This window comes from Aspergillus undulatus (assembly GCF_047715775.1).
Source record: "Aspergillus undulatus strain CBS 261.88 unplaced genomic scaffold BDV17scaffold_18, whole genome shotgun sequence".
Taxonomy (NCBI): Eukaryota; Fungi; Ascomycota; class Eurotiomycetes; order Eurotiales; family Aspergillaceae; genus Aspergillus; species Aspergillus undulatus.
Genome location: NW_027396622.1, coordinates 228134 through 252981, shown reverse-complemented (window position 1 = coordinate 252981; position 24848 = coordinate 228134). Strand labels below are relative to the sequence as shown.

Here is a 24848-nt window from a genome sequence, read left to right as displayed (position 1 = left end):
TATACAATCTTCCTTCTCCCCTCTCAATTTAAAGTACATGCTTCCAAGAATCAGAGGTGAATAGAACAACAAACGTGTTCTTTATAGAAAGATGTCTTCGATAGAGTACAGCAGCTGCTCAAAGGGAGAAAAGATCACAGATCAGGTTAGGTTTAAGTCAAAGGAACTTCGTCGTTCGTCGATCGCACTGGTATAGAAAGCAAGAATGCACCTCGAAACACAATATCACAACAACGCAACTTCTCCAACTGCATTCTAGAGTATGTATACAGCTTTCCTATCTTGAGTTTCCTTCACGGATGTAAGAAATATATTGTCTATGCGTCCTCAGGGTACAGCTCCTCCCGCAGGGAGACGCCGAGTTCCTGGCGGAGACCCTCGAGGGCCTCGAGGTATTGCTTGTATTGCTCGGGGTTCTCGACCTTGGCTTTGATGCCTGCGTAATGTGAGCATGGTTCTTCCTCTGGGAAGAGAAGCGATCGGGGAATGAATGGGGTATGGAATGGATGGAATGGATGCGCACCTTCGAAGACACGAACGGCAGTGGGGAAATCGTTGACGCGGCGAGCGGCACGGAGAGCAGCAGTGAGGACCTCGACGGAGGGGACGAGATCGTAAGCGAAGCAGTTGTTCAGGTTGCGCTGGGAGAATGACGGGTGTCAGTAATGGACCGATCAACCGACCTCATACGATGACGACACAGGAGGGTTATGCGTGTTGGGCAATAGACGTACCTGAAGCTCGAAAACATCCTGGACACCATCAAACTCCTTCTCAAATCTGCCATTGACAAAGTGTCAGTTATTGTTCTCGATTTCGCGGACCGCACAGAGGGACGGGACGACGACAACAGGAGTCAGTTCAACCCGACCAGCTCTACCCGGTGAGCTGAGCGAGCTAGCTGTCCCCTGCGACCTCGACGACGTCCCCCAAAACCAATTCAAGCCCAATGGCTCTGAAATCTAACAGCGTACCTAGCAGAAAACTGCTCGTATGTCTCGTCGTCGTGCTGGCCGGAGCGGAGCTTCATGGAAGTGCTGAACGCCGGGCGGCCGAGGGTGAGGCCAGCGGGAGTCTGGACGCGGGCCCGCGGCAATTGGGAAGCTCTGAAGAGGCCGGAGGGGCGGACGGCGCGCGTCGCGAGACGGAAGACGGGCATGGCAGGCATGGCGAAGGAGAGAGTGGATGTGGGAGTGGAGGTGGAGGAGGCACAATTGTCGCTGGAGAGGGTGTTGATGGAGGTTGAGGTTGAGCCGGAGACGCTAGAGGTTTTTTGCGGGCGCCCGGCGAGTGGTGTGAGGTCTTTCTGCCTGAGTATTGAGGCTGTAAGGCAGCAACTCTGTCATTCTGCTTATCGCGGCTCAGGTTGGCTGGTCTTTTTCTGCCTTGCTGCCTGGATCTGCTCGGGCCCGAGATGCGGCCTGAGGCTATGAGGCTGTCGCGGCCGCATGATTTCTATCCTCGCTATCTCATTGGTTGATAATACTGGTTTCATTCTGGTCTTCTCATTGGTTAATTCTTCCAGACTTCGTTGACCCCTAGGACAGCAGGGAATAGATATCGAGGCATCATTATCGACTTTAGGAGCTCAATCGCTTAGCTCTAGCTAGGAAAATCGTTATACTGTCAATGTCAAGGTTGGGATTCTTGCAGAAGCACTCGCAGCGAACAAAAATCTTGTCCTCAATGCCGCTATATATTTACCGGGTGCTTTCAGGAAGAAACCAACACAATGACTAGTATCATAAGAACACCATACCAGCAAGCTGTAAACTGCGCCCAGAATTGTCCCGCCGTAGCACAAATTTAGAATGATTATGTTCCCAAGACTGTAATGCCGAATTTACTGGTTGCATCAAATATTCAGCATGTGAAAGTAATCCGGTAACCCCGGATAGCCGCTGGGGCTCTCCAACTGTACGTCTGCACTCTGTACCATTGCCAGAGAAGGGACGGTGATATAGTCCAAGAAATCTAGTCAGTGTAAAGATGGTATCAGTCTTACTGCTAATTTCCGAGTCTATACTCGGTTGCAGACATATGGTGTTGGATGCAGCACTGTGTAAATGCCGACACGTGACCCGCCCCTTTATCATGGGGCTAACCGGATGGGGACTCGACGGACGCGCCGGAAAGCGACTGCGACTGGGACTGCAAAAAGACACGCTCAACATCTCGACTCTTCCTCCTTCCTCAACGTCTTCGCTTCTCCCGCCATTGCAGGCTTCCCTCCTCTCGGGGTCTTTCTTTCCTTTTCTGCTTTAAGTACTTCCTTTTCTCCATTCGGTCTCGCATCGCTTTAATTTCTTTCTTCGATCTGCGCGGCGATTTGCGACCTGTCAGCCCCCAACGAGAAAATCTCGACTGTCCTTCTTGCATTCCTCACCAGCCCAACAGCTTGTCCGACCGTCCAGCTTATACAGCAGTCCAGTCATTTACTTAACCGCAGCAATGGAGTTTTTGCAAAACATTGAAAAGCCGTCCATTGATCGGCCTTTCGGCATCGAGCTATGGCCCATCTTCGACAAGGCCTTCGAGGCCGTCATGGGCTATCCCGCCAGCGAATTCGAGTTCGTCGAGGGAAAGACGCCCATGTCGACTCTGCCAGAGACCGCGGTCATGCTCATCGTCTACTACGTGACGATCTTCGGTGGTCGGGAGATCATGAAGAACCGCCCGGCATTCAAGCTCAGCTTCCTGTTCAAGGTCCACAACCTTATCTTGACTGTCGTCAGCGCTATTCTGTTGGCTCTTTTCGTTGAGCAGCTTCTGCCTACTCTCTGGAACCACGGTGTTTTCTACACCATCTGCGATCACCGCGGTGGATGGACCCAACCCCTGATTGTCCTGTACTATGTGAGCGCAGCCTTGTCCGCAAAATGGTTCCTTGACTAACGTATCGCAGCTCAACTACCTGAACAAGTACCTCGAATTCCTCGACACCGTCTTCCTGTTCCTTAAGAAGAAGCCTTTGACCTTCCTCCACACCTACCACCACGGCGCTACCGCTCTCCTTTGCTACACCCAGCTGATTGGTTTGACTGCCGTTCAATGGGTGCCTATCACCATCAACCTCCTGGTGCACGTCGTCATGTACTGGTACTACTTCCAGAGCGCCCGTGGTATTCGCATCTGGTGGAAGGAATGGATCACTCGTCTCCAGATCATCCAGTTCGTTATTGACCTTGGTGAGTATACCCATCCCGCACTTGTGGACTTGCGACTAACGTAGTTTCATAGTCTTCGTTTACTTCGCCTCCTACACCTACTTCTCCTCCACCTACTTCCCCTGGGCTCCCAACATGGGCAACTGCGCCGGCGAGGAATTCGCTGCTTTCGCTGGCATAGGTATTCTCACCTCGTACCTCGTCCTGTTCATCTCCTTCTACATCGTCACCTACAACAAGGCTGCCAAGACCGGCCGTCCCCGTCGCAACACGGGAAAGCAGGCTGTCATCGACATGGCGCGCTACGAAGTGGCTCCGGCTTCTCCATCCGGCAAGGGCAAATCCAACGGCTCTGCTGTCTCTACCGGGCGCTCCAACGGCCCCGTCACCCGCTCTCGCAAGGCTTGAGCTAGCACTCGGTAGCTTGGTCTTGTCGAATAGGCTCGTCGACTGTTCGGCAAGACTTTCCAGCCTAAGCCATAGTCAACTATTTTAGTGCCTGTCGGTGCTGCAAGTCTCGGCCAGCCTGCTCGAAAGTCAACCGAGAAACGTTTTCTTCTCCGTGGTTGTTTTATGGTGCGAAAGTATTTCTTTTAATGAATGACTCTGATGACGGTCGCCTTGTGAGACGACCAGATAATGCATGTGGCAGCGCCGGGATTGCAAAGCTGGACCGGACATTATGCATGAAGGTTAAGATGAATTTCAGTCGGAGAATGGTTATCTTGGGCCCACCTCGAACTATGTCTCGTTGTATTTTATAAATGGTTTGTTCTTGGGTTTTCTTTGCTGCTTCTTTCGCATTGTCGCATCTTCGCTTCTCCTGCTGGTTGCAGACCCCTTTTCTGTTATCTTTCGACATTCTTAGTATCTATAGATGGCGGCAACATAAATGTAATCATGGTGTGTTTCTGTATATAACGCTGTTTAAAATGAGTGATGCTTCAACACAGATCATGCGCCATTCTACGGATGTACTACTTGATGGTCCTGCGCCATTGGGAAGGTCCCGACCTCGACCCGAGTGCCATGGGACGAGCACGAGGCCCAAGAGCACCTTTCAATCATCGCTTCAGGATCAGTCAAAGACGCTCGAGCAAGCTGCAGATGCCCCTCGAGCCCGGATGATGGTTGCCCGCGCGGTAGTCTATTTGCTGAGGTCTACCGGATGCCGGAAGTCTCCACGGACCAGATAGAGAACCGAGGAGTCCGAGAGGGCCACGAGCTGGAACCACAAACACGGCTTTGAACACAAACGGCGTCAGGGCCTGGCCTTCCTGGTAGTGCACTCCAGGTCGTACGAGCCTGCTGAGTGAGGGGCTTTATATGTCACCCTGACAGTGAACGAGGACCGTGACCGACTGGCATGTGACTGGACGACTGACGGTTCATGGAACAACAGGAGAAGCTAGCTCACCAAGCCAGTCCCGCGGGGGTCAGCAGTCGTTCGTCGGCGAGCGCGCGAGTGAGCGAGTTGATGCTCTGCTCGGTTAGGAGGTCGTAGGCGAGGGTCGGGTCTGAAAACCGCTCCTGGCAGCGGAGCGATGAGTGTGTTATGCACCGTAGGCCGACTAGATACCTAGTCAAGGTACGGAGTAGGTCGAATAATGATGAAGGACATAAGAGGGGAACGAGTACGACCGACGAACGAATGAACCTCTTGGCCACTCTCCGCGGTGGAGGGAGGGCCCCAGTCGAGTCAAGGAACTGTGATCTCATATCACCGTATGATATGATAAACATAGTAGCAGGTAACATGACATGACCTACCGGACGTTCACCCCCCTTGCCCATTCGAGACCGATTCACGGTTCCAGGCGTCGGAGAGTATCATTAAAATTCTCCAGGACGATGATGATGACCGATGTCGAAGGCGACGTCCGTGCCCGGACCCCAAGATGTCCTGCAACTGCAAGTCCATATGTAGGCATCCCTGCCTGGGGTTGTAGCGCATCGCATCGACTCGCCTCAGATTCGGCGGCCGGCACATACCCCGGCCGAAGGAGCAGATAGTGGAATGGAAACCCCTGACCCAACGCTCTTGCAGCGGTTAGTGCTTAATATATTATATTGAGTACTTCATATGTAGATACTTTGTAGATCGGGCGACGTAGGAACAGCCGACTCGGCACGTCCTGTGCCCTGTTTCAGGTTGAGGGGAGTCTGTATGGCGTGTTTCATGTTGAGCTGTCAACGCTCAACCGAACAGGACAGAACAGGAACGATTGGGGTGTCTGGCAACTGCTGAATTGATCTCGGAACGGAGAGAGCCATAGTCTCCAGTAAAGTTGGTACGCTTAATCGCTGCGTGGAGCTGAGTCGGCTGTTCAGTCACTGCACACCCGCCAGTGTCTTGAGATAGATAGACGGCCCTAAGGCTAAAAGCTGGGCTGACATCAACCCTGCAGTATCTGCCGTAATCGGATAGACGCCCGGTGCTTCATTCCGATTCTGTGAGTGGTGGTCTCCATTTGGATCCGGGTTTCGAGGTCTTGCCATACCGGTCTATATTTGGAGTCGCTATTCTTCAGCAAAGCAGGGTTCTCGCAACGGCGCATAGGTTCGCTTACTCTCAGGTACAGTAATCTGTTAGTTAGGTCTGGGCCCATGACCTGTCACACACCGTTGAAGGTGAAGGTGAAGGCGCATGGACCGGACGAGATATTGAGCACCACGGCGCTTGAGGGTTGGTGGGATGTGATATACTCACCGCTTCGTTGATTGCTGTTCATATCGATTTTCGAGTTCATTTCGCTTGCTTGTAGGTTTGATGAGGCGCAATAATAGTTATTATCCGAACTATGGTTTGCAAAGCGACGCGACCTCCCGGTCCTTGCGGTGAGTGAAGACTTGATCGTGAACCACAAAGGGGCGACTCTCGCGACCGTGTCGCGACGGGAGTTTCCAGTAAGAGTATCTCCATGCACCGTGGCCGAACTCGACCACGACCAGGCTGGCGCTGACGGTGTCGGTGACGTTGTTCGGACTCCGCGTCGAAACGGGAGGCTGGGCAGGTTCGATCCATGCGTTGACCTGGGGTAGACGGCAGTAATCTGTCAGGGCCATTTCACGACCGACGAAGTTTGAGAAGGATAGGCTGGGAGACCGGGCGAATCATGTTGGCCAGAGTATAAGCAAGGGCAGCGAGAATTGCAGCGAGAGATGGTGTGTAGTATGCAGTCTGCAGGTGCAACAGAGTGGCATCGCAGCCGGTTTGAGGTGCAGGATGCATAAGCACAGGCATAACCTGCAGAGACCAGACCAGCAACTAAAATAACCAGCCACCAGTGAGCACAAAGTAAGAGTGTTTCACACTGCAACCGCCTGGGCTGGCTTACCGTTCCTGCAGCATAACGTTAACAACAACGGGCCCCTCTCTGCTGCATAAGTAAGAGTTAGTGTTCCTTAGCTGGGTGTGATTTACCGACATGTACGAACTTCAATTCCTATCAACTCTTGCCTTGATAGGAAAAAGGGGCAGCGCGTACCTGAGTATGAAGGAGCCGATATCTCTGCTGTCATCGCTATCTGAAACTGCGATCGGACGAGTCATGGCACCCACCAGCCGCAGCAAGGAACAGTGAGGAACGCTGATTCTGCAGGGTGCGCTAACCGGTATGAACGGCGGGGAAATTCTCCCATTGGTTAATGTTGATCGGTCAGTGGGGGGCTAGAAGCGCGAGTCTACCTCAAACACCAGCTTGCCACAGATTGACATGGCGCCTTGGCAGGAGTCGGCCGCTTAGGGCTTCGTCTCCTCTCCGTCTGGTTTTTGTCTTCTTTTTTCGACGAATTTTTGCGAGGATGTTGACATTGGTTATGCTACATGCCATGTTTTAAGCTTCAATACTGTGCCAGTGCCAGTGTCAGTCAATAAAGTCAAGCTTAACGTCAAAGACTCGAAACAATAGATAGACTTCGAAGACAGATCAGATCAGTGCACCACGGGAAGGCTTCAATGACCAGGTTCACCAATGCACCATGCAAGGGTCCACTCGCATGGATAAGTAAGGGAAGCTTACGTCTTCGATCCTGCTTTTCATCTGCATTTCAGAATCAGGTCTCCCTGCGGCACGTGTTCTAGCGTACGGCCTGTGTTCCTGACGGCATGCCAATGCCAGCCCGTGTGGGACGCAATACTCATTAATATATCCTCTTTCCTCATCTGGCCTTGCTGTCTCTCTTCCCCTGGCCCATACTTTATTCTCCATACCGCCTTCCCCTGCTCTAGGAAGACTCTTTTTTATACCCCGTCCCCCGTTGACTTTGGGTTATCCTAGTCTTCTCAGCACAGGTGCTCCCATACAACAAAATACTACCTTGACGACATATCTGCTTTCGACTACGATGTATGACCCCGTAGCTCTGGATCTTAGCTACGCGAACCAGTCTCTCCCCCGGCACTACGAGTCCGAAGAGGAGGACATTTCCGAGTCCGAGGGTCATTTCCACAACCGGTCTGCGACCCTGGACTCGATCACGAGTGTAAGCGACTCTGAACTCGTGGACCTGGACAGACCGGCTCTCCCACGTCTGCTTTCTCCCTTCTCTGCGAACGACAAACCCTCACGGCCTGTATCAATGGACACTGTCAAGCGCAGCAGCAGCGCGACCTTTGTGACGGAGCCCTGCACCATCTTCGACCATGACGACGACATGATTCTTCAACTGCCCTCCCCCGATTCCACCACTCCTCTCCAATCGCCCATCTTCCTGCAGCCGGCTGCCTATGTGCCTTCCGAGCCACTCACTTCGCCTCGCAACTCGTTCCGCTCATCCACTTCTGCTTCTATCCACTCCGACGACGATAGCGATGTCTTCGTGGCCGAGCAGGTCACTTACGTTGAACACGCCAAACCTAATCTAATTCTAATCTCTCCCTCTGCCACAGAGCAGTCTTCTCTTAGCCCCGGGGACCTGGCGTCCCCGTCATCAGATGGCTCCATCTACTCCAACGACGAGGCAGCCCATTCCCAGCCTGTTCTCGGCGAGACGAGCATGGACCGCGGCCGCTCACGGTACTACCCAGTCCACGGCAAGACGCAGGGCAGTCTCAGCGCCCTCGACACCTTACAGAAATGCAGCGCGCGGGAATCATCAAGTCGAGAGCCCATGAGCGCACCAGCCGTTGAAGCCCGACGCCTCTCCTTCCGCGCCCGCTCCATGTCCTTTTCGCGCCCTCAAACGCCCGTCACAGACCGTCGGAGACTGCAAAAGGAGCCACCGCGTCGGCCCCCGTCTGCACAAAGCGCCGCTACCACCGCTACATTCTCTCTATTCCCAACTCAATCTCAAACTCGACCTCATTCCCGAAACGACGAAGACGCCCGCACCCGCTCAACCTCTCTCTCCTACTCCCACTCCGCCGCCAGCTCAACCTACTCCCTCACCTCCAGCCAACCGCCCTCCCGAACCGCCAGCCCAACTCCCTACTACAACCCCTACAACCGCAGCCGCTCAGGCTCCCTCTACAGCGTCGCCAGCACAACAAACGGCACCAGCACAACCGCTACCGGAAAACGCTCGCAGCTCCCCTACCGCGCATCAATCATGAAATCCAGCACGTTCTCCGGAAACCTCGGACACCTCGGGCACGGGCACGGATACTCGTCTTCCAACCTGCGTGCTGAGCTTCGCAATGGGGCCAAGTCTGGGTCCGGGTCCGTGGGCGAGCATGATCCGCACTCGTTTCAGGAACGCGATCAGACTCAGATCGACGATTCCAAATCCAAGACCCGCCGCAAGAAGAGCATGAAACAGCTCAAGCCCACCCACTCGTCCAAGGACTCGGAGTCGTCGGCCAAGTCCTTCGTGGGGTTTATGCTGAGGGGGAAGCGCAAGTCTGTTATTAAGAGTCCTAATGTTTAATTTTCTTTCCTTTTCTTGCCTTGTTCATCCATGTTATTTTTGGTTGATTTTGTGGGTGTACTTTAGCGTCTGTTTCGGTTGCTTGGTTTTGGTTGTTGGCTTGGGTGGATCTGTCTGTCTGTCTTTGATGCTTTTCTTTCGTTCCTTCTTCTATCACTACTGACACTGTCCACTATTGACTATACTTACTATTATTCACTATAACTACCAATTCGATATCGCAGACCTCTCGGCGTGGTCCTGCAATGAACATCATCATTACCAATCCCAAGGCTACCGAGTCAACTTCCCAGAATCATTTCCTCCAAAATTAAGAACAACAATTCTCAAAAATTGGCCCCTTTAGCAGTAACCATAAGATTAATAACCACAGCATGGTACAACTCTCACGGTCTCACCTCGGGCCAAGATCAAGGTGGCTGCTATTTCCAAAATGACAGGACTAGCCCCCACCGACTCCTGAAACGTCTCCGAAGGAACCGAACCGCCCACCAAGAAGAAATCCACCGGTTGAGTTTGCCACAGCCCAGCTCGGGGTTTCAGGGAGCTTATTTTGGGAATCGGACTGAGAATGGAATTCTGGAGATGGAGATTATTGTGGAGGGTTTGAGCTTTTGATTGTCTCTCTGATCGATATACGGAGTACGAAGCCCAGGGCTCCGCAGCCGCTGGCCCCGCAGGGCTGTGTAGATACCTTGGGATTTGGATTTGGATTCGGAATCTTGAGTCATGATCCAAGTCAGATTTCAGGCTCACGACACAATATGGCCCCCGCAGTCGGGATACGGGCGCGGTGAATGATACCCTACCCTATTTTGTCATGCTGGGGCCAGGACGAAGGGAACTTTGAGGTCGGGTTCGAAGTAGGCTATGCGATGCAATGCAACGTACATCGTGCACTGCACTGCACTGCAAATCATGCAGGTGCAGGCTCGGATCTCTTTCCCGCCCCTGACCCTCTGTCTCGACTAAGAGTATATCCTATCCACTTCGTTGAGTGCCTGACGTAGCCAGGCTGCCTATCACGGTGTCACTACTGCAGGGGAAACCTGGTTCCTAACGGCCCGGCGTCCTTCTAGAAGGGAGAAAAGGAGGCCCGGTCACCGAAGCGCTGGGTCACGACTGGCTGTCTCTGTCTCACACCGGTACTCTGTTGAAGAAGAAAAATCTGCGGCGTGCGCCTCAGAATTACGAGTGAACCACCGATGTATCTAAAGGTTGTTTGTACTGCATCGCACCGGACCGGAGCACAGTGCGAATCTCAGCGACCTAGGGTAGCCTTCTTCAGCTCAGACGGGTCTCTCGGAATACATCCGCAAGAGTATCAACGGTGTCGATTTCCACGAGAGGCTGTGGCTATGGCGCCACGACAGACTCCATCTCCAGCGCAGACGAAACACGCATAGACCACCGACACCCCTTCCGAGTCCGTTCCTGCTCGCAGCCAGAGAGGCAATGTAAATTGCAACCTAGGACTTATCCTTGTGGCCTGTCTATTGCCTGGGCTTTGATCGCGACATATCCCGAGGAAACAAGGCGAGCCAAAGAAAAATGCAGAGTCGAATCGAGACGCGAAGCAGCCTTAACCCTACAATTATATTGGTGCGGGATTTACCTACCTCAGGCTCCCTACAATGATCCTCGCAACAGATCTCATCTAATCGCACCTAATCTCTGACGGACGGGAGGATCGAGGTGATGCTCATGTGGATATAGATCCCGCTTGTCACTGTCCGCGATTCGCGTCTCAGAGAGTTTGTCGATCTGATTTACGCCCGTCTTCCTGTCTCGTGTCTCGTGTCTCGTGTACGTGGGTCGTGATTTCCTATTGAATAGTGGGACGGAAATGCGAGAGTGCGGGGCACGGCTTAATCCCGACTCGAGGCCGATTTGTTTCGACGGTGGCGTCGACGGTGACTGGGAAGTGTGCAGAGTAATACAGCAGCAGGCTAGAGAGGATTGAGCCCAGCGAACTGGGACCGACGCCGATGCTGGGCGGGTAGATTATCATGGTCCCAGTCTCAGGAGAAGAGAGTTCAGGGTGCAGGGTGCAGGGTGCAGATATCCCAGCATAAGGAGTCCATTCGAGGCCACTTGATGGGCCCAGCGTATGGCAACTGGACCGAGCAGGAGATTGCGAGCAGCGACGCCATTGATACGAAGGACGCTGAGGATCGATCGAGATTGAAGCATAGGATTTGGTTCGGACGGGGCCTAGGGTGAGATCTGTCTGCCATCTGAACGGACGGGATCTCGGGCCTTCGAGAGATTGTTGGGTACATCCTCTAACCGGACGCCGTTTCATGATACCGGGATGGGTGGAATTGATGTGAGGAGAGGCAGGAGGGGCAAAAGAAGCCTAAGAGGGGTAATTGAGCCTTGCCAAACAGCTGCAGACATGGAAATCAAGATTCACGCAAGCTCTTAGCCTATATTAGGTCTCGAGAGGCGGGAGGTGCCGATACAGGGTGGGCTCTCTGAAATCGAGACCGTTTCATTGCCTTGTACATATTGCAGAGCGTGTGATCGGTGAGGGGAGGGGTAAGTGGGAAGATGCAATGCAGACTGGATCATGCTGTCTTATAATAATGCAAGATATTGAGCTTGATGCAGTTTCGGATCTTGAAGGATGCAGCAAGAAAGGTGCAAGACGCAAGTGGCCGGCCTTATCCCAGTTTCATGGATCTGAAACGGAGAGGGTCGAGAATCGATTCTGCAGACCGCAAGACCTTGATTTCTCGTCTTTGGGACAGCGGTTACATCGCGGGACATCTGGGCCACGGCGAGCGGGCTTTGTGGTCTGAGTGAAACTGATATTGATGTGATGCGGAACCGGGATGGGGTGTAGGGCTATTCATGGTTTGGTCTGGGCGACGATGGACGCGAGGTGCATAGTCCTCGCAGGATGTGAAAGAATCCAACGGCATTGCGGGCCATCCAATAATCTTGATTTCCAGGCTGGCCGTGTAAAAGTTTCCAAACGTCCTGCTCCACGGGGAATTACTTGTGGTCCCAAAATCTGGAGGGATAGGCGCGTTGTGGTCATATTTCATGGCAAAGGCTTTGAGCTTCTGGACACTGGGTTCCGACCTTATGGAGCGAAAGCTCATTTAATGGGGTTTCTGCGTATCCCCACACAATCCCAATAAACTATAGAGAGGACAAGCTTGGAAGACAGCGGAAAAATGATGCATAAAGATCCGGCTCATCTGGTTTAAACGAGTATCAATTGACAGGCTTTGTAGCTTGGGGCCTCCATGGAGAACGTCAAGCAGCACCTCCAAGTCATTGGCTTTGATCGAGTGGATCTTCAACATGCATAGCCGGCCTTCCAAGGTGGGATCGTGACGAATAAGCGTGACTAGAGGATCGACATTTTGCAGACGGAGAAGTTGAAGTTCGCTAAACCTGGCCGGTTGCCATATTCCATCTTTCCCATATCGCTCCTAGATATAGAGCTTTCAGCTTCGCCATGGGTTTACCTTGTTGGCTACTTCCTGGAAGGCAAATGATAGTTCCTTATTTGGTACAATCAATGCTTCGAGACTTGACTGCCGCGCAAGGCAACGAAGGAGCTCTAGGTTGTCGTGGTTGTTGGAGTTTTCTCCCGTCATGCATCCTGAAGGTGGAAGAAGCGTAGATCAAACATATCGATTGAACCAAAAATATGAGACATGTCTTCTCGGTGCCTGTCCGATAGATAGTGAGTGCTCTAAGGCTCGAAGGCTAGATCTAGCAGTGCTAAGAATTGGTCCAGTAAGACAGGAGGTCAGTTGAGTACTGACACGGCGCTCTTTTAATCTAATATGCTCGGGCCCCAAGTATTTGCAATAGGAGTCGTCGATAGCCAGGTACTCAACGGTCGGTGTGAGGAAGAAATCAAGGTTATCGTGTCCCCAGCGAGTGCTATAGGGCAGTATGAGGCTCTTTGAGTCTCCTTTCGTCAATAGGAAAGAGCCGTCTCAAGAGCTCGCCGTCCGTCATTGAACGTAGGGAGTCGAAACAGACAAGTCTTTCAGGCCGGGTGCTATTGCGCCGAGGTTTAGAAGAAATCCGCCGAGCCTCTCATTGAGAGATTCATCGAGATTACCGGGCAGAACAAAATATCATCACGCGTTGCGCTGCAAGTGTGTGGTCCGCCAGGCAAACGATCAGCGCCCCAGGCCTTTGAAGTTGTCACTAGTCAAGCTGTACACGGCGATCCCTCCCTCACGTTGTTAACCATGGCCCCTGGACGCTACACTGGGGTCACTGGCCCCAACAACACTATGACTGACTGGGGGCGGGGGACGTCATATGCAGCCCCAAAGGTCGCCGCGCTTGCGGCGTACTTGCGCGCCCTTCGATCACAATGGCGGGACCAGCTTGGAGACCCGGTCAATGTGAAGGCACTAGGTCACATCCTGTCGCAATCACTCGGCGTCCCAAGGAATCTAGTTAATCTTGCCAACTGGGAAATAGCTTGGTGACAGTTCCGTTCATCTGGAATGGCCAGGTCCTGACTCGTTCTTGTCTGCTCGAGCCTAACCACCCGGCTATCGCGAACATATGCCCGCCCATCACGGCAGACCTCTCTCGGGGCGATTCCTGCCAGATATCCGGCTCTTCTCGCAAGCACGCCTGTGATGGAGGCGAAGTTGGCGACCTGCCCGTACCCGATCCGATAACCTGGAGCCCCGGAGCCCAGTCCGACCTGTGTCGATGACTGCGGTACCCTCTGCGAGGGTACTATTGCCTAGAGCAGCCTACAGGAACACCACCAGACTTCTTCGACCCAGGAGATTCACCCACAAGCACAACAACGCCACCGTTACCCACTCTGACCGACGAGCCAACCCCCACCGGCGTCTGCGTCTCAACAACAACAGTCAGAGATTGCAACGGTAGCGGTGGTGAACATGTATGCTTCAGGAGCACCACCTGCGCCGACTGGGATATGACCCCAACAGTCACAACGACGACGACCGCAACCACGGAAGAACCCCCCACAACCAACAGAAACATGTCCTTGCATCCAGCTGTATCTCGATCTCTACGTCGGCTGTGGCTACACAGGTATAACGCGATATACCCACAACGACGAGGACGTGTGCGACGATCACATCACTTGCCGATGCAGCGGCGCTACAGTCGGCTGCAAGGAGGGCTTCGGCATGCGATTCGAAACAGGGTCTCACCCTCACGAGTACGCGGATATCTGGTACACATCGCCGGAATTGGCCGAACTGTATATTGACTTGGATATTGACTGTATCCCATATTCGAACTGCGGGACTTGTGTGTATCGCCCTTTCATTAAGCTTCTTTCTTTTCCTCGTTCTTGCGCAGCTCTACCTTGTTTCATTTCTCTTTCAACATGGTGCTGACGTCTCTTCCAGCAACCCTTCCGGATAGTTGCAATATATATCGGTAAGTCGACATGACGAATTCATGCGTGAATGATGCGAAGCGCGGCTTACCTGCATCAGTCCCTTTGGGTGGAAATGAGACCGAGTGCGTTGATGTTTGCGGGGAAAGCCGAGGGTTTGCGGTACGTCCTTGGCTGGAACTAGGATGAGTTTCTATAATTTGTTTTATTGCTGTTTGGAGTGTCTAGTAGTGTACCACAAGTGTTAGCCGCTAGTCAAGAACGATGAAGAAGGACTTTTGTTGGTGAACAAACACGAGGTACGTCAAAAACATATATCAGCACATTCATTAACCACATATGACAAGACACAAAAGCAGATTGTCTTCAGAGTTAAGGATGGATTCCGGATCAATAAATGGTTAAGAAACACCAGAGAAACCCCTGGAAATTACGGCAAGAACACATCGTCCTGTCCTAGGAGACATCCCCCTGAACTGAGTTAGGTCAGTCCAGTCGCTGGCAAGCCCTAACAACCCCGTACTTGTGTCACCTACTGTATGCCCAGGCGGGCTCCTGCAGTCAAACACAAACAGATTCCCCGCATGTTTGTACCACTGAGTCCATTTCATCCCATTGCATTGGGCATTTTATGCGCCTGTATGAGATACCAGCCCGTCCCAAACGTTCCACTCTGGTGCCTATTCTGTCTAATGTACCGCACACGTAGAAACATGAAATAGGTATTAACGGACACATACCCCCGACAGAACCTATATGACAGCAGTAGATATTCTAGTTCCCTATCTAGAGTTTTGAAAAAGATCCGACCCGACAGAGTCCATCCATCTCTCAAATCTAGCTCATCTCTGGATTATGGCCCGTCTTGAATAATTGAATAAAACATGCGTGATAGTCTCACTAACCAACGACTTTTTTGTCCTTTCGAGGGTTGATATTTCGTTCACCGGTCAATGGATAGATATGAATAAGAACGCCAAGTCTGTGGCTCGATAGGTAGGTAGTCAGCGAGGCGATTGATTGCAGCGACAGGAGGAACGCAAGCATCGAGGTCCTGTAATGTTGGAACAGGCAGCCACGGTACGCTACGTCCACGGAAGCACCTAGCGAGCTCATGCTCACTTAATGGCGAGAAGCGGATTTGCAGAGGATATGCTCAGAGAGGGTATGTGTGTGCGCCTGAGTCACGTCGCCACTGAACGACGGTACAACTATACGATCTGCCTACGTAGTCATGTTTTATGGCACGGAGGGCCAAGTCTATCTGTCAGATTAAGAATGTGAGGACCTTACATAAATGTGTCATAATATAAATTGGATAAACGGGGTATGGTATTATTATTCTATTAGAGGTCTATTCTTTTCTAGAATCCAAATGCATGTATAGAATCTGACATGTTGTGGAGAGATAATAGGAGAGTTGGCCGATGGGTGCCTCAATAGGGGTTGTCCCGTTTTTGTCTTGTTCTTCCCCCTGGCCCTTGAGGCTCTGTCGGAGAGTCGGTCAAAGCCGACCTTGCCTTGTTTCAAGTACTCGTTCAGTGAGTGAGTATATAGCTAGGAGTACCGCAATTTAATCAGTTCTCATTCGGGTATTTGGGCAGAGTCTCCGACTGACCCATGTGAGCCCGGTCATGATCGGACACACCCACACCCGCACCGCGATCCGCACCAGACCTACCAATCTCGTCAACAGTCTCACTGACAACGCCTTTACTATCCACGAAATCCGAGATGCGATTCCTCGGCAACCACGCCTCCTCGGGCATAACAAAATACGAGACGAGGGCAAAAATCGTAACAGCGCCCATGATGATCGGTGCATAGTTGAGGTTTTCGCCGGTCACGGGGAACGCATACGGCGAGAAGAGGATCGCAACGACCCACCCGTTCCAGAAGACCGCGATGACCTGGAACGGCTTGCTCCATTTACCGAGGGACCAGGCGGGCTTGGGGAACCGCTTGGGCGTGCAGATCAGACGCGCGAGGCAGATGAGGCCGTAGGCTGCGGCGCTGGGGACACCGGCGGCTGAGACGAGGGATGTGAACGCGACGTCGGAGGGAAGGAGCGTGCAGGTGATTATCGATGCGACGGCCCAGACGACGATGACGGCGTTGCGGGGTTGGCCGTTGTGCACTTTGGAGACCCAGGATGAGAAGGGGAGGACGCCGTCTCGGGCGACGGCGAAGACGAGGCGGGAGGCTGCGACTATGGCTATCGCTGTGTTCTGTTTGGAGTTAGCATTAGAGGTAAGAGTGGTGGGAGTCTTGGACGTACAAGCCAGAGAGCAGATATACAGATGATGTTCATGAAGATGTGCCCGCCTCGACCGAGGACGACGGCGTACAGGGGAACGAACGGTTGAGGGGCGCCAAAACTGAAGAGTACGTCGGGGGTTGGCTGTGGATGTGTTAGTGCGAATGTCTTGACGAGGTCAGGACGCCAAGCATACCGCGCAAAAGAGGAAGAGGATAACGGTTGCAAGACCGCCGATTCCACTGGCAACTGTACTCCAAAAGATACCGCGCGCAGCCGTAACAGAAGCATGCTTTGTCTCCTCGGCTACGTGACCCGAGGCGTCGAATCCAATCAAGACACCGGCGGTGGCAAGATAGGAGAGACACCAGTTCCAGCCGGGCGGAGCGCCGGTGTCATTGTACGTGGACATGAAAGCTTCCTCCGCGGTTCTGAATCCCCAGCTGTTGGCGACACCGATGGGGAGCCAGATGACATTGAGGAAGAAGTCTAGCATGACGACAGCCGAGGAAAACCAAAAGACGTATCGGAAGTATTTGGCTGCTAAAAGTTAGATAGGCCTGTTAAGCTAGGCGTGCAGGACTTACGCGGCATGAAGTTGAGTACGGCGGCAAGGGCAAGGAGCACCTCAGTGACAATCCACTGGACAGCACGAAACTTGACGCTGGTCGTGTTTTGAGGAAAGTCAACTTTAAACACATTCAATTCCTGGCGTCATTAGTATTTTTCAGGAGCTTCAACAGAGGCCACATACGGAAAGCATGTAGTTTGTTGCCGACTGGGTGTTACTGGCGCAGAAGGTCGTCCACGCAGTGGTTGACCACCAAGCGACAATAAAACCAAGAAGTCTTCCAAACCTTGGACCACCGGCCTCGGCGGCCCAGAGGTAGATGGATCCAGCGGAAGGCGAAGCCGAACAGACTTCCGCGATGACCGCGGCGGTGATATAGGTGAAGACCATGGTGACGAGGTAGCTCGTCCTGCTCTTATTAGACTCAGCACAATTGATGATATGTTGGGGTCCTACCAGTATGCCAGATTTCCGCCAGCTGCGATACCGGTGCTAAAGGTCACCCGCACACCACCGATGAAGTACAGAGCAGCTACTATAGTCAGAAACGGTTCATCTGGGCTGCATTCAATGAACGTACCGAACGTTGTCGCGAAGTTCTCAAACAATGTATACGTTCGATGTAGGACCTGTTTTCATGAGACTTGCCCGGGTGAGCTATCGCATCTTGACTTACCGGCTTATAGCCCATTGTTCTCTGAAAAATGTTAGAGTCGCCAAGATGACTGTTGGAAGTGTACTTACCAGAAGAGCCGCATCATCCTGGGATTCAGTTTGACTCCGGGTGTCTTCCCCGAGGGGATCTTGCTCAATGAGCTGCTCGTGTTGGTGAGTCCGAGACATGATCGGAATACCGAAGCGTCAGGCTCAATGCAAACACGGCGAAAAATGCACGAGACGCGGGAGAAGATCGACGGAAGACTGGGAAAAACTTCGTCGCGTCCTAGAATTGATAATGGAGGTTATCGCTCTACAAACCCGCCACCAGTCACGAGCAGAAGGATAAAAGATTGGTGATTAGATCAACGCTGCAAAAACATGCCGATGGGTCCGAGCCAGGTCTGATATCGCCAGTCACACGAAGAATGAGAGGATGAAGTTGACTTGGACCTGACGTTGATGGGAGCGAGATCGGAAATGTCTGGTCCGCAGATTTCGCTGCACGGCAATCCACCAGGCACCTCTTCCTCTGCGAATGGCCGGACCGTGCTTCCGTGGGTCGGCCCCGGTAGCTTAGTACGGGCCACTAAGACTTTAGTCTTGTGCGGACGCAGGGAATTCGTGCAGTTTGACGGTTTGAATCTCTGCCAACGGAGGGCGTTCTAGAAGTTAGAGGTCGTCGCGGCACCATTGCAATTTCAATGCATTTTTTCGGTCCGTAGACTGATCTCACGCAACAACTGTCAGAAGTTGGAACCAGAGGGCGAGAATCAAGACTATAGACCGACCCACTGTGAAAAGTTTGAGTTTGGGTCGTCGTTTAGACTTTTAAGGCCAGAGCATGATGTGGAGAGCTGGGCCAATGGTTGATTCTTGTGTGGACTTGAAGCGGTTGAATCCAGTCGTAGAATCGAGAGACGGAGACTGGAGAAGACTGGAGCCTCGCATCGAGGCCGCATTCACGTGATACGAAACAGTGGCAGAAACAGGTCACGTGCAGAATGGGCCCAGATCACGTGCTGTAGTGCTTGAAGCAGTAAGGCACCGACCCCCAGATGGAACTGGGACGAGTGGGACTCGGAGATGCGAACCGCTGCCAGCTGGAGTGGAGTATCGATCCTGCAACTCCTACGAAGTGGCAACATAGCCGCGGCGATATGCGATACGACCGTGGCACGGACAGGATGCGGACATTTATGCTGTGTCACCTGATCCTGATCGGGCCGTGGGGTTGTGTTCTCTTAGTCCAGAGTGAAGTCATCTGCGCAACTCCTCTGCCGACTTGCCCTATACTCTACGGAGGACCTTCTACTCTGTCCTGATTGGAGGTAACTGATCTGAGCCTTGACTGCCGCAGCCACTGGCACCGTTTCACTGCGGACGAGAGCTCCGGCTATTCTCCGCCCGGACTCGTGGAAGAATGGAAGAATGAATGCTCTTTATTTATCCCTCACGGCGATCTCCCCGCACCCCATTCCCCTCTTCCTCCACTGGCTCCTGATTGAATGGCCTGTGCTTATACCTCTGGGCACTGTTTCCCCTCTTTTGTGACTACTTCTGCCTCTGCATCTTCCCTCCTCGATCCTTGCTCTTCTCTGCGATGAGCCTCGACGCGTGCGCATTCCCAGGAACATTTGATGCAGCATGAGTGCATCATTTTCCCTGCGGTCGGCTCTGGGACCGTGTCCCGCGGTCTTCAGTACCTTCCCAGGTAGATCTTACGTTCCGCTGAAGCAGTCGCGTGAGTACCGTCCGAAAGAGTTGGAAGACTGCTAACGGCGTGGCAGTTCACCACCTGCAAGCCTCTTGTTTCTCGTACCAACACCATGACTTTGTCTGGAAACACCATTCGAACACTCGAACCTACGCGACCAGCGCCTCAGCACCATCCCCTGTTCCGGTGGTCCCGTACTCTTCGCTGACAATAGGGGTACCACGCGAAATCTTTCCGAACGAGCGCCGCGTGGCTTTGACACCCCAGAATGTGGCCTTACTGCTGAAGAGAGGCTTCTCGCGCGTCCTGATAGAGCGCGGAGCCGGTGAAGGCGCGCAACTACTCGATGAAGCGTATGAGAAATCCGGAGCTACTCTGGTCGACCAAGCTACCATATGGTCCCAGAGTAACATTGTGCTGAAAGTCCGTGGTCCTCAACAAGATGGCGCGTTCAACGAAGTTGAAGCTATCAACCAAGGAAGCACCGTCGTCTCTTTTCTGTACCCTGCCCAAAATCAACGACTTGTTCACAATATTGCCTCTCGTGGCGCAACCAGCTTTGCCATGGATATGGTTCCTCGGATTTCGCGCGCCCAAGTATTTGACGCCTTGAGCTCTATGGCCAACATTGCTGGATACAAGGCAGTTTTAGAAGCTTCAAACCTTTTTGGTCGTTTTTTGACGGGACAGGTGACTGCTGCAGGAAAAGTCCCTCCCAGTAAGGTCTTGGTAATTGGAGCCGGTGTTGCTGGCCTAAGTGCCATCGCAACGGCTCGTCGGATGGGCGCCATTGTGCGTGGTTTCGATACTCGGCCAGCTGTTCGTGAACAGGTCCAGTCACTAGGTGCGGAGTTTATCGAAGTAGACATAGAGGAAGACGGCGCCGGCCAGGGCGGGTATGCGAAGGAAATGTCCAAAGAATTCATTGAGGCCGAGATGAAGCTCTTCATGGAGCAGGCCCGCGAGGTAGACATTATTATCACTACCGCATTGATTCCTGGAAGGCCTGCGCCGAAGCTGATCACAAAAGAGGTACTACCCTCCAAACTATGAACTATACCGAGCTAATGATTCTAGATGGTTGCCGTAATGAAACCAGGATCGGTGATTGTGGATCTTGCGGCTGAGGCTGGCGGTAATTGCGAAGCGACTGTTCCTGGGCAACTGACGAGGTACAATGATGTTACCGTTGTTGGTGAGTAGAGCTTCCTCTGAGAAAATGGCTATATTGACCTTCCAGGCTATACCGATTTTCCCTCCCGTCTACCAACGCAGTCCTCGACGCTGTATTCCAACAATATCACGAAATTTCTCCTCTCCATGACTCCCCAAGACAAGTCCTTTGGTATTGACCTAAAGGACGAGGTGGTTCGCGGATCGATTGTCACATATAACGGCGAGATTCTTCCCCCTGCACCCCGAACTGCACCACCACCTCCTCCGAGGACGGATGCGGCGACGACCCCGTCAACTGTAAAGGCCGAATTGGCCTTGACCCCTTGGCAAAAGGTCTCTCGAGAGGTCGCAACTACCACGGCAGGAATGGGGACGGTCCTCGCCCTGGGCAAAGCAACCGGGCCGGTTTTTATGAGCAATATGCTGACGTTTGGCCTGGCCGGACTTGTCGGATATCGCGCGGTCTGGGGTGTCGCCCCAGCTCTGCACTCTCCACTGATGAGCGTTACCAACGCAATCTCAGGTATGGTCGGTATCGGTGGCTTTTTCATCATGGGTGGTGGTTATACTCCTACGACGATCCCGGAAGCCCTGGGAGCAGTCTCCGTTCTCCTGGCGTTCATGAACGTATCCGGTGGGTTTGTGATTACGAAGCGCATGCTCGATATGTTCAAGCGGCCTACGGACCCGCCTGAGTATCCCTGGCTATATGCCATCCCGGCAGTTGTATATGGCGGCGGCTTTATGGCAGCCGCTAGCACCGGTATGGCTGGAATTGTCCAGGCTGGTTACCTGGTCAGCAGCGTCTTATGTATCAGCTCGATCTCTGGACTTGCGTCGCAGCAAACCGCGAGGCGTGGAAACATCTTTGGCATTCTCGGTGTTGCTGCTGGTATTCTTGCTTCTTTAGCGGCTGTTGGGTTCTCGCCAGAAACCTTGACCCAGTTCGCCGGCGTTGCGAGTGCCGGCGCTATTGTTGGTAAGTTGTCTACCCCGCTATATGCGGACTAACCTGAGTCTTGTAGGGGCATTGATTGGACGTCGCATCACTCCTACCGGACTGCCACAAACAGTTGCTGCTCTACATTCGGTTGTCGGCCTCGCAGCGGTGCTGACAAGTGCCGGGAGTGTAATGGCTGACATAGGCCATATCTCGACACTTCATTTGGTGACAGCATATCTCGGAGTCTTGATCGGTATGTACTCCTTGGACACTGGACTGCACATACTAACTGCAGCAGGTGGTGTAACATTCACCGGGTCCATTGTAGCCTTCCTCAAACTCGCCGGTCGCATGTCCTCGCGACCGACGATTCTTCCTGGTCGACATCTGGTCAACACAACGCTGCTCGGGACCAATGTCGCTACTATGGGTGCCTTCGTCACAATGGCGCCCGCCAACCCTTTCATTGCCGCTACATGCCTGGGCGCCAACACCGTCCTCAGCTTCTTGAAGGGCTATACCACGACTGCGGCCATCGGTGGCGCAGATATGCGTACGTATCTACTTAAGCCTTTTGGTCATGGCTAACAGATGCAGCGGTCGTAATTACCGTCTTGAACGCGTACTCCGGTTTCGCTCTGGTCGCCGAAGGCTTAATGCTTAACAACCCGCTTCTCACAAGTGTAGGATCCCTCATTGGAGTCAGCGGTTCAATCCTATCATATATCATGGTGAGATTACTCAGACCATTGTTCAACGCATGCTAACTATCCAGTGCGTCGCTATGAATCGATCCCTCACAAACGTACTCTTCGGCGGTATATCAGCGGGCCCTGCCCAGTCCGCGAAGAAAATCGAGGGCGAAGTCAAAGAAACTAGCGTCGAAGAGACTGTAGACTCTCTCGCGAATGCAGAAAGCGTTATAATCGTAAGCCCATATCCTCCCGCCAGTGATCCATACTAACAATCCAGGTCGTCGGCTACGGCATGGCCGTTGCAAAGGCGCAATACGCCCTCGCCGAGATCGTCCACATGCTGCGCGCCAAGGGCGTCAATGTTCGCTTCGCCATTCACCCCGTTGCTGGTCGTATGCCGGGGCAGTGTAATGTTCTTCTTGCCGAGGCGTCAGTGCCGTATGACAGTATGTATACACCTACCTCCTACGCAGATATATCAGAGGTGGCTGACCTTGACAGTTGTCCTCGAAATGGACGAAATCAACGACGACTTCCCCGAAACAGACGTGACCCTCGTCATTGGCGCAAACGATACAGTGAATCCTATTGCGCTTGAGCCGGACTCGCCCATCTCGGGGATGCCTGTGCTCCAGGCGTGGAAGAGTAAGGAGGTTATTGTTATGAAGCGCGGGATGTCAAGTGGATATGGTAGGTTCTTTCAGCTCTTGATATTGTGAGGTTGTAGCGGACGAAGGAAGTATGGTTTGCTGACGTCGACAGCTGATGTGCCCAACCCGATGTTCTACATGCCCGGCACACGGATGCTCTTTGGAGATGCGAAGACTTCGTGCGATGGTAAGCTAGCTGTCTTTTACCAAATAATATAAATGCTGACAAACGCAGCGATCAAAGCAAGCATTGAAGCGCGGAAGTAGGTAGATGCGCAAGGGAATATTTTGGATGGACCGCGCCTGCAGATCAGCTAGATATACAACCCTGCCATTATATATCAATGCTAGTTCATATCCCCTGCACATACCTATCCAACCCTCAAAAAATCAAAAAACACCCCCCTATTCCCCTCAACCCACTCCCGAAAGCCCAGCCCCCTAACCCCGTAATCCGTTCTGAACAACCAACCTCGACGCTCATCTCCTCATTCCCACCATCGCACTTTTCCCACCAACCAAGAAAATCCTTCGCGAAGACCCCAGGTATCACACTCGCGACGAGTCTTACCCATTCCTCTTCATCCACAGGTACAACCTCAATTTCATCCTTTCCTACATCCCATCGTCTATCGTTAATGATATCGATTTGCTGGGCCATTGCTAGTACCTCTGGCCCACAGAGCTGTATTGCTTGATTCAGAAGAGTCTCCGTGGGAGTAGCCGAGCATAAAGAGGCAGCAGCAACAGCAGCAACAGCAGCAACATCCCCCTCACTTATCGGCGCACAAGTCATGGAGGGGTAGGGTAGTGGAAGTTTCAACTTCCCCTTCCCATTTCACTCTTGATGACCCTCTTGAGCTTGGGCCTTAATAATCGGGATAAAAAAGTTCACCACATTACTCCCAAATGTCCCCGGTAGTAAGAACGTATACGTCAACCGCGCCGCCATCCCGGACCCAGAACCCGCGGCTTGAGTCCGGATCGCATCTTCCCAATTTTTATGGTGGTGAGCGATATAACTCCCCGGGGCAAACGACACGCCGTAGGACGAGAAAAGTGTTATATGGTGCACGCCCCTGGATTGTGCGTAGGATAGGAAGGAGGTTATTTGTGTGGGATTCAGAGGAGGGGTTGAGGGGCGTAGAGGAAGATTTCCCTTATTGGAATACCATCTTCATCTGAGTTTGAGGATGGGGATGGGGTTGGAGAGAGGAGGGCGGGATATGTATTTGGATCTGAGAGGTCTCCTTCGACAATTTCAACATCAACTTCTGTACCCTCCGTTGTATTGTTAGACGTGTCTGCCAGGATGGCAGCGGCCTTCGCACTAGCGCTACTCTTATCGCGCGTTGAGAGGCGTAGCGGTGGTGGGTTTGGGAAGGAGAGGAGGATCCTTGTTAATTTTGGATGCGATGGACCGTGTGAAGCCGATTATGAGGATTTTGTCGTCTTTGATGGAGGGTTGGGGTGGCATTTTGTTGTTCTGGCCAAGTTGAGTTGCTTTTGTCTTGGTTTGTTGTAGATGGAGTAGAGAGGAAGGATGGGAGAAAGTGCGTTGGTATATATCTCTGGATTCGGTTTACTTATCTGTATTGAGCTTCTATGATCGTGGTGCTATGTAATAACATGAGGGCATTGGAATAGTTGGTGGTTGAGTGATATATTCATATATGTATACGTCTTCCTACTTCGGTTCCGACACCACAGCCCCTGGAGTAGGTTAAATGAAGAGGACAAAGAGATCAGATTTGGAGGCCGATCTTCTGAGTTTGTTAC

The 24848-nt window shown here is 52.6% G+C and overlaps 6 protein-coding genes across 6 annotated transcripts; 4 read left to right on the top strand and 2 right to left on the bottom strand.

Moving 5' to 3' along the window:
* Positions 1-317: 317 nt before the first annotated feature.
* On the bottom strand, positions 318-1168 carry BDV17DRAFT_290442 (cytochrome c oxidase subunit VI; the record flags this gene model as incomplete). Its single annotated transcript, XM_073761914.1, has 4 exons — positions 318-436; positions 524-641; positions 735-780; positions 975-1168. 4 exons carry the CDS (start codon positions 1166-1168, stop codon positions 318-320), a joined length of 477 nt encoding a protein of 158 aa, XP_073616572.1.
* A 1190-nt stretch (positions 1169-2358) lies between these two features.
* On the top strand, positions 2359-3753 carry BDV17DRAFT_54589 (elongation of very long chain fatty acids protein). The gene is made up of 3 exons (XM_073764757.1): positions 2359-2856; positions 2906-3188; positions 3241-3753. Exons 1-3 carry the CDS (start codon positions 2452-2454, stop codon positions 3573-3575), a joined length of 1023 nt encoding a protein of 340 aa, XP_073616571.1. The 5' UTR covers positions 2359-2451; the 3' UTR covers positions 3576-3753.
* Positions 3754-4472, top strand: BDV17DRAFT_54590 (uncharacterized protein). Its single transcript, XM_073764758.1, has one exon. It carries the CDS (start codon positions 3932-3934, stop codon positions 4361-4363), a length of 432 nt encoding a protein of 143 aa, XP_073616570.1. The 5' UTR covers positions 3754-3931; the 3' UTR covers positions 4364-4472.
* A 3042-nt stretch (positions 4473-7514) lies between these two features.
* On the top strand, positions 7515-9035 carry BDV17DRAFT_290440 (uncharacterized protein; the record flags this gene model as incomplete). Its single annotated transcript, XM_073761913.1, has 1 exon — positions 7515-9035. The coding sequence occupies one exon, from the start codon at positions 7515-7517 to the stop codon at positions 9033-9035; it is 1521 nt and encodes a 506-aa protein (XP_073616569.1).
* A 6698-nt stretch (positions 9036-15733) lies between these two features.
* BDV17DRAFT_260832 (putative amino acid permease) lies at positions 15734-18748 on the bottom strand. Its single transcript, XM_073757597.1, has 10 exons — positions 18684-18748; positions 17976-18614; positions 17908-17928; positions 17812-17860; positions 17688-17763; positions 17415-17640; positions 17248-17368; positions 16857-17200; positions 16682-16804; positions 15734-16631 (listed from the first exon to the last, which is right to left on the bottom strand). Exons 2-10 carry the CDS (start codon positions 18072-18074, stop codon positions 15981-15983), a joined length of 1710 nt encoding a protein of 569 aa, XP_073616568.1. The 5' UTR covers positions 18075-18614; positions 18684-18748; the 3' UTR covers positions 15734-15980.
* Positions 18749-19130: 382 nt separating this feature from the next.
* On the top strand, positions 19131-23431 carry BDV17DRAFT_260828 (putative nicotinamide nucleotide transhydrogenase). The gene is made up of 12 exons (XM_073757596.1): positions 19131-19632; positions 19679-20637; positions 20683-20800; positions 20846-21760; positions 21807-21977; positions 22023-22277; positions 22322-22455; positions 22500-22652; positions 22697-22865; positions 22921-23109; positions 23182-23256; positions 23305-23431. Exons 1-12 carry the CDS (start codon positions 19536-19538, stop codon positions 23334-23336), a joined length of 3267 nt encoding a protein of 1088 aa, XP_073616567.1. The 5' UTR covers positions 19131-19535; the 3' UTR covers positions 23337-23431.
* Positions 23432-24848: the final 1417 nt, after the last annotated feature.